This window comes from Bison bison, unplaced genomic scaffold (assembly GCF_000754665.1).
Source record: "Bison bison bison isolate TAMUID 2011002044 unplaced genomic scaffold, Bison_UMD1.0 scf7180017864309, whole genome shotgun sequence".
In the NCBI taxonomy this organism is placed as follows: domain Eukaryota; kingdom Metazoa; phylum Chordata; class Mammalia; order Artiodactyla; family Bovidae; genus Bison; species Bison bison.
In genome coordinates this window covers 4,225,375-4,237,619 of record NW_011494881.1, presented here as the reverse complement: position 1 = coordinate 4,237,619, position 12,245 = coordinate 4,225,375, and the positions used below count along the sequence as shown (strand labels likewise).

At 49.8% G+C, this 12,245-nt stretch overlaps 1 protein-coding gene across 1 annotated transcript in view; it reads right to left on the bottom strand.

Moving 5' to 3' along the window:
- Window positions 1–544: 544 nt before the first annotated feature.
- COL13A1 (collagen, type XIII, alpha 1) overlaps window positions 545–12,245 on the bottom strand; it is a 153,570-nt gene continuing 141,869 nt past the window's right edge. Inside the window, exons 36-38 of the mRNA XM_010852216.1 lie at window positions 6,768–6,854; window positions 2,770–2,808; window positions 545–1,074 (exon numbers count right to left, since the gene is read on the bottom strand). Coding sequence (XP_010850518.1) covers window positions 1,072–1,074; window positions 2,770–2,808; window positions 6,768–6,854 — 129 coding nt within the window. The 3' untranslated portion in view covers window positions 545–1,071. The remainder of the gene's footprint in view (window positions 1,075–2,769; window positions 2,809–6,767; window positions 6,855–12,245) is intronic.

The window sequence follows — 12,245 nt, the reverse complement described above, 5'->3', positions numbered from 1 at the left end:
ACAGAAAGCAGTAAAATTCTATTTCTTAAAAAAAAAAAAACCAGAATGCCAATATCTTAACCAGATTTGTTTCTGAATGTCCTTTGTTGGAGCAAAAAGACCATTGGGGCAAACTTTTCAGCTGTTAGTGGACCTTGCAAATCTACAGCAAATGAATGGCCACCATCAACAATAGCTGGTATTAATGATTGCAGCTCAAAAGGAAGGAAAACAAACCAAAAATCAAAAGTACTAGCACTTAGCCCTTTGTAACCCTGGGGGTTTGAAGGGTTGCAGCACAATTGAACCTCACCCTTGTACATGGAGCTGTCAAGAACGTGGGGTGCATTACCAAAGACGTCGCTTAATACAGTTCTGGCCCTTCCTCTGTTGGACTTAAAATGGTTCAAACCATTATATTTCTTTCTTTCTTTTTTTTTTTTGGCCACACTGCAAGACATGTAGAACTTTTTGGACCAGGAATCAAACCCTTGTGCCCTGCAGTGGAAGTGCAGAGTCTTAACCCCTGGGCCACCAGGGAAGTCCTCAAACCATTATATTTGTGAGGACCCCTGCTTCTGGGACTTCCTGATTTAACAAGAAAAGAATGTAATTAATTTAGTGATGAATCAGGATCAAGAATTTCCACGTTTCACTTTTTTTAATAGTGAAAATCCATAAGCGTTTAAAATATTCTGAGACACACCTAGCTTAACAAACACCATGGACCTTCTTGTATCTGTGATGTCACACACAAACCAGCCAGCACCTGAGTGCTGGTTGGCCCCCTTTGGCACTGGAACACAATAATTTATTAAGCTTCAATACTTAATAAGTGTGCACAAATATCATGCAAACGTACAGCCGTACTCACAAATGAAAAGTGTATTAGAGTCTTAGACGTATGCAAAACATCTTGTAAACAAAAGGGAAGAGGTTGGTATTTTCTGTACAAAATATTCAGGTTTTCCTTTTTTAAAAAATAATCTGTAAGATGCATCATACTTCGGGCATTTTCAAAAAGTGAAAACTGTATAAAAATAAATATTCTATGTACAAACACACACACAGGCCAATCCCAGGTTAGAGGCATCACTGCAAAACAAAAACAAACACAGAACAACACGGGGTTAGTGTCTGTGGGTGTTTATTTCCCTTGTGGGAAGTGAGGTAGGTCTCGTTCTGGGTTGGATGGGAGAGCTTTGGGTAGGGGACCTGGGGGAGCCGGGAACCCCCTCCTCCAAGACCCTGGTGCTGACTGTCAGCATCCAGTGGGAAACTATTTAACACTTTTTCTTTCCAGTCATTCCCCTCATTGGTCACTAGAGGGCACTTTCTCTCTATGCAGCCTTTGGAGGCCTGGCTGTTGAATTACCGAATCTTCCCAGAATGAATTCATGATGTGAATCAATAGACATCAGGCTCTCTAGCTGCTTCTTGCTTCTCCAGCTGCTTCTTGCTTCTCCCAGACATTGTACCTCTCGAGAGTAGCTTTTCTTCCCCTGCTAAGCTCAATCATTTCTATCTCCTAACCATCCACAGCAACCCTGAAGAAGAAAATCTTTTTCTTAGGGGACACACCTCTTTCCTGCTTCTTGGAGCTTTAACTAGGTCTAGGGGAATTAACCAAGAGGATGAAGTGACAGACAGATTCCTGGGGAGGAATCTCCCTTGAAAGCAGAGCTTTTCCTCTCTCTGGCTAGGGGGTGTTTTAGGTACCTGGGTGAGTAGATGCTCAACCTACAGCTTGGTGTCTTGGTGGTTTCATTGCTTTTACCGAATCTTGTGAGCTAATGAGATGGTGGATACTTAGCCAGAGGAGTGGATTCATCTCACTGTAAGTGAGTGCTGTCACTGGGCAGGACTGGATTAGTTAAGCACAAACTCTTGGACAAGTAAGGATCTCCAGCTCGTTAATGAGAATGAACCAAGATCTTGAGACAGTGGTGGTTGAGGACTGTTGAAAAGTCTCTGAACAGGAGGAAGGTGAAGGGAAGCCATAGGTGGGACTGCATGGCAGGTGCTGCCTTTTCCAAGACCAAGTTGGGTTTCTGGATTAGGAAACCAATGGCCCTGGTCATGTCGGGGAGCCTTGCACATTGGGGGCCCTGGATGAGTCGGGTGACTATGTTGAGGGCACAGCCCTTTGGTGTCAGGTGGCTTTAATGATGACAAATGCCAAAGACAAGTGTGAACAAATGAAACCTCCCTGTTGGTAGGAACTGTGGGACTCCAAGAGAGGGTAGGCAGGTCTCAATGTGCAGAAGCATGAAACTCTGACTATTTAAGTTCAAGAGGAAGGGTTGAATGACGAGCTGGCAGGTCTCTGTGAGGAGGTATAGAATCCATATGACTTTATACTTAAAGCAACTGAGATTTCCTACATCTGGATAAACGTCATCATCTGGCTAAAATGGCCTCTTATGAACACTATGAGACTAGCTAATGATAACTGATTTTGAAACATGGTTTAGAATTCCTTGTAGAAGAAGTATGGTATAAATTAACCTCAAGAAGCATAAAGATGTCATCTGTCCAGGAACATGGAAATTCCATACACTGGGTTTGCTGATGCCCTAAAAACCATTTTTAAATGTTCTCAAATGCATGCAGTGAGTGGAATGTTTAACGGGCACCCTGATTTTGGGACTGTTCCTTTTTGGACCCATGTCTTGCTGCCTCATCTGCAGGAAGGCCTGGAAGGGAAATCGTGCATGCTTTATCCCACGGCAGAAAATGGAGCCCACGTACAACTCTGCCCTGAGGCCCTGGAACCCCGGGAAAGCTTACCTTGTTCCAGCAGCCCTGGACTGGCAAGCCATCTTCACCCTGCAGTGAGGAAGAAAGGCAGACGGCTCAGACTCACCGGGATGGCCCAACAAGCAGCAGGATAAGGGGAACAAGGGCGCGGCCCACCTGATATTGTCTGTTTCTCTTCTCTACCCCAGGGCCTAGCCTCGGAAGGAGGCAGGAAGCAAGCCCGCCTGTCTGCTTGCAGGCCGAGCTCACATGTAGTGACAGCTCAAAGCTGAGATGGGCTGTCCTATCGCCTGTGGGCCCGTGAGCAGAGGCGACCTGAGCGTGGTGGAGAGGACAGTCCAGAGGCCTGCTGGTCTCCTCTCTGGCTGTACTGGGTGTGCAGTGCCTGTGGGCAAGCCACTCAGCACCTGGAGGCTTCAGTTTCCTCCTCCATAAAACCTGGGGAAGGTGCAGCTCTATGGAACGAACACACCCCACTCTCTCATTCTCTGATTTCTCTCTCTTCCTTAGCAGCTGGGGGCGGACATCCAGGCAGCTCCCATCTGTTGATCAATAAGGAGGAGGAGGGTTGATTTCGCAGGCTTTCACCGTGGGGCTGAGGTGCCTTCAGCAAGGAGGCGGAGCTCCCGGCACAGCCTTTGCTGTCTCTGGGGACTTGGGGGGCTGTGCAGTGGTAGGATGAGAACTCACCAGGGGCCACTTGTCCCCTCTGCTGGTGTACCCGCTGAGCACCTGAAGCCTCAGGACATCCTGAGTCTCCTCCGCCCGGCTGTCCTGGCTGCTCTGGTGCCCTGGGGGAAACTAGAAACCCCTGAGGAGCAGGCAGGGAGGATGAGGCTGAACCAGGGCAGCGATCTGGTTCTCAGTCTGAGTCTATTAGAACTGCAGCCCAGGTTCTAGAACTCCAGGTTCCAGGGCAGAGAAGGAGATGCACACAGGGTTTCAGGAGACCCGAGCAAGTGGTCAGCCCCCGAGGGGCTGGAATGGGAGCCCCCTATGCCTGAACCTACTCATCCACCCATGACAGGCGTGGAAACTGCTCACCTGGAGCCCAGCAGACAGCTGGCCCTGCACGGGTGCTGAAGAAGTCTAGTTACCTTGTACTAAAAATCCTGATCAATGGCGCCGCCTCTCCCCCACCCCCGCCCCTGCCGCCCACTGCCCCACGCCCACAGTAACACAATGCAGGAGACGGCAAACAGCAACAACGCCAAACAAGAAAGGGAAGGTACGTAAACTTCCACAGCAAAATTAAGACAAATGATACATTATTGGAGAAAATGCCAGTTTGCATTAAAGGTCAAATCAAGGTGACTTTCACCATCCCTTCTGGGTTGGGGAGGTTCTGCAGGGGAAGGTGGTGCATCCCAGGGTTCCATGAAGACCTGGGTCCCGTTTCCCAGCCCGCCATCGAGCAACACTTCCCATGGACTCTGGGAGGGACAGGCGCCTCCGCGGGCCACAGCGGCTTCCCATTGGCACGTGGACGGTGGCAGGGGGGACAGAGGAGGGCTGGGCAGGCAGGGAGGGGGTGCAGTGGCAGTGTGTGGGTGAAGAGCAGGGTGAGGAGCCAGGGCTGCAGCCGGCAGAACTCAGATTTCGGGATCCTGGAAAAGGCTGTGGTAGAAGGGATGACTGGTTGATGATCAGTGGAGGTGCCGTGGAGGGCGTGGGAGATTCCATGGCTGAGAAAGGTGCCTGTGAGGTGCATGCTGCATGCTGAGGATTCAGGAGACCGGGCGGGGGACAGGAAGCAGCCACTCTGTCAGCTTAATCTGCCTCTCCTGGTCCCTGAAAGTCCCTTCAAGGGGCTCTGTGGTCACCTGTCAGGGTCACATAGCATCTCTTCTTATAGCTGTTTCTCCTCTGTCCCAAGATAATTCCTATGTGACCCTGGAGTGGGGATGTGAGGCTGGGAATTCTCATCTGACAATTACTGGTATGAAAATAGCTCCACGAGCTCCAAACCTCCTCGGGAAATTTAGGGGGGGCAGGAACCTTGTGAGCAAACTGTCGTGGAGTGAAGGGCCATCTTCTGCTTCCCCCATAGTGCGCTGAAAGGATCGCTGTAGAAGCCTAGAAGGTCCCTTCCTGGAGAGGGACTGGACCTTGGGGAACCAGAACTGTAGCCACTTAGGCAGGTCTTATGCTTAGGAGTGGGTCCCCGATGTCTCCCTTCCTCCCTGTCTCCTCCCTTCCCTTCCTTAACCACATTCTCAACCTTTCCATGTTCTTTTAGACTTTTTGGTGGCAAACCACTGAAAGATAGGGGAAAAAAAGAGGAAACCAAGGGAGGGTCTTGCAGCATCTTCTGGGATTCAAGCAGAAAAGGATGAACCCTCTAGGATCTAGAATCCTGATTTTGGACCATCCTTTCGTACTGGGGTGTCACCTGGACAGTGATCCCAGGTCTGTGCTGGAAGGTCAGGCAGAGTACCCCCTCCTCTAACTTTGGTTCTAGAACTCCTCATTCTTCCCTGTGTTTATAAGGGTGTCCATCTGTCCTCTGCTAAATAGTGAGATGTTGGTGTGGAGAGGGACATGGGGCCAACTTGGGCATCTCATTCAAATGTTCATCCAACTAACTGCAGTGTGTGAAGGCAGAGAAGTCACAGTCCTGAGAGCTAATGCAGAGACTACTTCCCTGGCTTCCTTTCTGGTGGCAGTTTTGTCTAGAAGCTGTTCTGAAAGGAGGGTCTGATGCAGCTAAAGCTGGCATTGGGTGGGCAGGACCAGCTCACATTAAGGTGATGGGCTTTTGAAGCAGCTGCAAGAGGAAGAAAAAGAAGCTTCCTGGCAGACTTTGCATGCAAGAGGGGGCTGTGCAGGAGCCCCTGAGGGCCAGCCAAGGCAGGGTGACCCTTGGTGTCCACAGAGTGAAGAGGTGGGAAGCGGAGGCCAGATGGAGGGAGCAGGAGTGTGGAGGGCAGTTGGAGAGGCACACAGGCACAAACGACACACGTGGGGAAGGCCATACTGGCCATGCAGGCAAGGGAGGGTGATGCCATACCAATGGGCACGGGGCATCCAGTCCGTCCAGCCCTGGTAACCCCGGCTCCCCTTTCTCTCCTTTAAAACCTCGGTGTCCCTGTTCACAAAACCAACCACGATGATTATTTCGGTCAAGGCTGGCCAGCTCCGCCTGTGGCGTGGAGAGGCCCAGTCTTATCCTGGCCAGGATGCAGGACCCTTAGGGCATCTACAGGTAAACCTCAAACCCCAGTTGATTCCCGCCTTCCCAATTCAGCCTTTGTGCTCTCTCTGGATCCAGGAATGTTGAGCTTGGCGACGTGTCCTTCCAGCCCCCTCTCTATTTAGAGACGCACTTGGCGTCAACACACACGAGCTTCAACTTAATGCATCATAATTTCAGGACCTTCCAATGGGTTGAGGGACACTTGAGAAGCCCAGCAGATGTGCCATGAATCATTCCTCATTGGCTGTTTTGGGAAGGCTTCCTGGGGGTGTGTGTCTACTGACCTTGGTCTGCAGTTTTGCAGGTTTTGGCCGGATGGCTGGTGGGCATTGAGAGGCTGTATATAAAAGCCCCTCTCTGGCCTCGTTCTGCCCCGTTTGGGGCAAAGGTGACCCTCAGGAGATGCTAGCCCTGGCATCCTGCATCCTGACCAAGTGGGAATTCAGATGACTTGAACTGCTGGCCACAGAGGTGGCCCCAAAACAAAGAAGGCAAACGGGGGTGGTTCACAAATGCTACCCTGGCTTCCAAAGCCATCCTGGAGCTAAGAGCCGAGGCCTGCTCCCAAATCCCTTTCCATGTGGTGTCTCCATTTCCACACATCAATTGTTCAGCATCTTCAAAGGGAAGGGATTTAGTGGGAATTGCTTGCAGCTGTGGTTTTAAGGCAACACCAACAGCAGGCAGAATTTCATCGGCCACATGAACAGACCGGTTTTGGTGGTGTCAATGGAGTCATTCGGTTTTCATCTTAGTTTATTTGCCTTCTTTGTTTCCAGCTTGCAAACCTCCAGGAAAAACCAGAAAAACCAAATGATAGATGGAAACATACCAATGGACAGGGGGCATCTAATCCAGGCGCTCCTTGGTCTCCCTTATCCCCCTTAGGCCCTCTAGAGCCTTTCTTCCCCCTCTCCCCCTGTAAATAATGGTTTAGTCCAAGAAAAAAAAAAACATCAAAACTTTAGGATCATTCATGTGTTAAGGTTAGAGACAGAATAAACAAAAAGAGGGGAAAATAGATTCTCTCAATTAGGATAGTCTCCTCAACAGGATTAGGGATCAGTGTCCACCCCACCCCACAAAGAACCTGAGTATTTGGCTAAGGCAGGTGTGTGTGTGGGTCAGTAGGGCTGAGAGCCAGAGGTGGGAGGAAGTGCAGATGGGTGATACTAATTCTGAGCCCGGAATGCATCTATATAATGGACAGGGGGACCCATTTCCTTCTCTTTGAGGGTTCATTTTTTTAAGGGATCTGGAACTTCCCTGGAGGTCGAGTGGTTAAGACTCCCATCTTCCAATGCAAGGGGTGTGGGTTCGATTCCTGGTCGGGGAACTAAGATCCAATGTGCCACACAGCCAAAAATAAATAAAGATCATCATGGATCACTCATATTAGAGAAAAAGGGTCTGCCCTGACAGTTTTTGTCCCAGTTGGGTCCATCCCTTTGACATTCTCTTAGGATGCAGGGTGATTTTGTTCAGAGCCCTGGTGTGTGTGTGTGTGTGTGTGTGTGAACCTGGCATGCAGGCACGTGCGACACACATGGTAGTACATGAGCTTGTGTGTGTGTACAAGTGCATGTGTGTATGTTGTGTGTCTAGGTTCTCAGCTGGGTCCTCCCGTTCTCTGGCCCATCCTGGTCCGAGGTCATGGGCAGCTACTTGTATACGGATATGTTGACTCAAGGAATTCATTTGTTTCTGAAAAGCTTCAGCAAACATCATCTTTCTAAACTGAACCCTATTTTACATGTGTCAAGGTCACTCTACATTTAAAGAAGGGCTGTGGGAAACTCTGTGTAATGAATTTGAGTTGGGGTTTTATATGTGGGATTTCCTTATGAGGGACCAAGCATGCCCCTGGGAAGTCTCCCTGGAGCTCTCCTCTATTGAAGGCCGGTTGTCTCAGGCTTGGGGGCTTCCACTGTGTCTCGGGGTGGGTAGCCTAATGGTCAGAGAGAAGGCTTGCAGCTGAACGGGATTTGCCTCTTCTCAGCCGCGAGACTTTGGGAGCTTACTTAACCTCTCTGAGCCTCAGTTTCTTCATCTGTAAAGTGTGGATAATAGCACCTCCCTCAGAACATTGTTGCGAGGTCTTTGTGCACATTTAGTGCTTAATACTGGCATATAGGGATAAAGGGCTTCCCTCATAGCTCAGTTGGTAAAGAATCTGCCTGCAATGCAGGAGACCCAGGTTTGATCCCTGTGTTAGGATGTTCCCCTAGAGGAGGAAATGGCAACCCACTCCAGTAGTCTTGCCTAGAGAATCCCATAGACAGAGGAGCCTGGCAGGCTACAGTCAATGGGGTCGCAAGAATCCAAGAGTTGGACACGACTTAGTGACTAAACCACCATAGCAATAAAGAACTCGCCTGCCAATGCAGGAGGCGTAAGAGATGCAGGCTCAATCCCTGGGTCGGGAAGTTCCCCTGGAGGAGGAAATGGCAACCCACTCCAGTATTCTTGCCTGGAGAATCCCATGGACAGAGGAGCATGGCAGACTATAGTCCATGGGGTTGCAAAGAGTTGGACACGACTGAGGCAACTTAGCACACAGGCATGCACTGGCCTATAGTATGTGCTCAGTCATGACAGCAGCTTCATAATAAGAGCAGTAACAGTCGTCACTTCTTGTCAGCCACTGTAGGAGCCAAGGCTGCCGTCGGAGGCTGGGCCTCCTGTCTACAGCGTTCCAGCAGTGGAAGGCTACAGGGTTCCTTAGAGGGAGGCAATGGATAAGAATACTTAAGATGTTTCTCCAGGCCTTTGAAAATTACCCACATTTCTTGATTTCAGAGGTTACCTGCAATTGCCAACACATCCTTCTAAGTGAGTTTTCTAAAATGCAAATGCCTACTTAGTGTGTTTAAGAGGAAATGTGTCTATGCATCTTAGGTGTCATGGCATTGGCTCTAAGACATGCCCACCAATGAGGAAATCATGGGACAGTTAACCTGCAGACAGTGGACAAGCGAAACCACTTGCTATTTGGATGAAGAAGCCCTGTGGGAAACTTTCTCAGGAAGGTGCCCCTTATACTCTGGGTGAGGCCAGCACAAAAGTGAGCACAGTTCCTTAAGTTCAGAGGGTGAGCGCAGCTCCAGGGAGTGGGGCTCTGCAGGTCCTGATGATGGGCCTGTGGGGGGCAGAGGGTTAGCCGAGGTCCCTTCAGGATGGGAAACTTGCACTCTGGGCTGTCAGGTTCTAAGGGCACAGGAAGTGGCCTTATTGGGTCATCAGAGTTGTAACTTCACCTACATCCTCGCTGCTCCCTTTCCCCAAAGAGGACCCCTCTGCTTTGGTGCAGAGGGGTGTCCAATTGGTATGGGAGGGGGGCAGGCAGAATCAAGTAGCAGGGTGTTCTTAAAAAATGAACAACACTGCTTTTAGAGGAAATAAACTGAAGCTGGAGGACTGGAAGGGAAAGGATGAGGCTATGGGATTATTATAATGGGTGAACCTATCTAGAGGGAGAAATATTCAGGGAGTAAAGGGAGGAAGAAGCAGGCCCAGGCCAAGAGAGAGCAGATGGGGGAGAGGAAGGAGGCAAGGGGACCTGGGGAAGCAAGATGCAAAAACGCATGTGCACCCACATGCATGCACACAAGCATGTACATACATGCACACGCATGCACTCTCCCATACACACACACCTGCACACACACACACACACACACACACATTGCAGACGGCACCTCTCAGAGAGTGACAGAAGCTGCATGAATGCTCCCAGACCTTTCAGTTGGCTGGTTTGCAGGAAGCCCCACAGTGAAACCCAATTTTCCTGATGCCCCAATTGCCAAATTCACACCACCCTTTACCCTGTGATGAATTTTTTCATCCTAAAAGTGGCTCTCGGGCTAAATTCACAGAGCTGTTAAGGGACAAGGAGAATGCCCCTGGTGACAAGGACAGACTCTTTCCCCTGGCATGTGTGTCCCCTAAGAAAACTGCCAGTCTTGGCCTCTGGGCCTTGCCCACCACCATGAGGACCGTCCTCCTTCCATGAGCAGGAAGGAAGCCCCAAGACCATTCTCTAGTGGGACTTGGGGTAGCTTGTTCTTAAGGCTGTGTCTTGGGTCACTCGGAGATAGGATAACAGACCTGGGGCACCCATCCGAGCCTCTCTGATGGGGTGCCCCAGGTGTGACGTGAAGCAGATTTGGGAGCCCCCTTCCATAGCCAGTGGGCATGAAGGACTTTGAACATCCCCAGCTTCACCTCCACAAGCAGTAATGAAACTTCCAACCTGAGCATCACCTAAGCACTTCTGGCCTTTTCCCTAGACCAAAGTGTCAGCCTTCTGAGTTTCCAGGTGCCAGAAAAAACTGGTCATGGCACAGAGCTGACTCTGCTTGGACCTTTCTTCATTTTGGAGGCTTTTATCACCAAGCGCTCATCTCTCCCCTCAAAAGCCCCATTAAGGCCAGTGGTGTGAAGAGGTCTGAAAGAGGAGGCGAGCTGTCGGGGGTACTCTTCTAGGACATTCTGGCTCCTGAGAGTCAGATCTCTTGGACGGAAGAATTATCTGGCCCTTGATTTGGAGACCTGCCCTTTGGAAGAAGTCCACTGGTTTTTTATGAGGCACTCCAAGGAAGGTTCGTGTAACTTGCCTGTTTTCTGGACTTGATTTTTACTAAGTGACATATTGCTAATTTATATGTGGGACAGGGGAGAAGTATATAAAACCTTAGAATAGGATCTGGAGAAGAAATATTTTCCCACTGAATCATGGGGCCTCAGTGGCTCATTCAATGACCTCGGTTCTTTAAGCATCAGAGCCACCAGCCTCCCACCTTCTCTCCATCTGTGACAAGGGCATTGAAAAATTTTATTTATCGGCTTCACTGCATGATGTGTGGAATCTTAGCTCCCCAACTCGAGCTCCCTGCATTGGAAGGGCAGAGTTTTAACCACCGGACTCCCAGGGAAGTCCTGACAAGGGCATTTTCTTGCCTCGCTTCTGCCTCTAGAGCCACACAGTCACCACCACTGGAAAGACTGGTTTTGTAGCTTTCAAATGGCCCAGTGCCTCAAGCCAACTGAAAAGTCTTAAGAAAGAGGCTTGACAAGTATTAACTGAACATAACAAAGAAAACCAGAACACTCCAGAAACAAATTAGAAAGGAGGTTAGTATGCCAACTGAGAGGTGGAATGATCAATTATTTTAGTGGCCTGAACTCTCGGATGCCAGCGCTGGAGGCGGGCTTTCCAGGCCGCCGTAACTGGCTGGCCCATTTCTGGAAGTGGGTCTGTTTATTCCAGTGGTTTATTCCGAGCCTCTCTGATGGGGTGCCCCAGGTGTGATGTGAGGCAAAGTTTAGGAGCCCCCTTGCATAGCCAGTGGGCGTGAGGGGCTTTGAACATCTCCAGCTTCACCTCCACAAGCAACAGCGAAGCAACGATGGGCTTTTCATGGACAGTCTGACAGGGTAGTTTTGCCTTTCCTTTCCTGTTCATAGAATATATGGGATAAATGGATTGCTTCTGACCAGCTGTCAGAAAGGAAACTTTAGGAATATGGAACTGTTCAGTAAATCCATCTTAAATGGAAGAGACTGGTGCTGATGCCAGATATAAATGTACCGATTCTGGCATGTTCTATTCATGAACGCTCTATTATCAGTGTTCAAAGACGAGCCAGAAGACCAGGCTTCTGCAAGTCCCGTGCTCTGTGTCTAACTCTCGTGGGGACTCAGAATGTCTTATCATAGTTTGGAGCATGTTTCTCTTGTTCTTCCTACTCTTCTTCTACCTCTAAGATCCTGGAATATTATTCCCACTAGAAGATGCTCTTGGCCTTCTAGGGGACGTGCACCCCACTGAGAACCACCGTGACGAGGCAGCCAACAAGACATTCTAGAAAGGAAGCAAAGGCCAGCCCTTGGTGAGATGTTGTGTGATGACTGCTCCTGGGCACCAGTGTGCCATGTGGCCGTCAGGTGGCTGTGGGTGCCGCGGACACTCAGGACTGTGTCCTGGTGAAGATGGCAGAAACCAAAGGAGGAGCAGGGTCCTGAAAGCCGTGACTCATGTCATAGTCCTGCCGACTCTTTCCAAGAGAAGCAACGGCTGGGATCCTTTTAAAAGGCTTGCCTGTGTACAACAGTTGTCTGCTTGTTCTTGGAGCTGGGATTTATTTTCTCTCTCACCAGTGACCTGGGATGCCTGGTAAAACTGGGTGTCAGAAGACGAGGACTCGGCAATGATGGATGTAAAAATCTCGTTTAGGGGCCCATTATCAGGGCAACCTAGAGAGAGCTGGGCTTGTGACTCCTGTCACTGAATGGCAATGCTAATCTGATG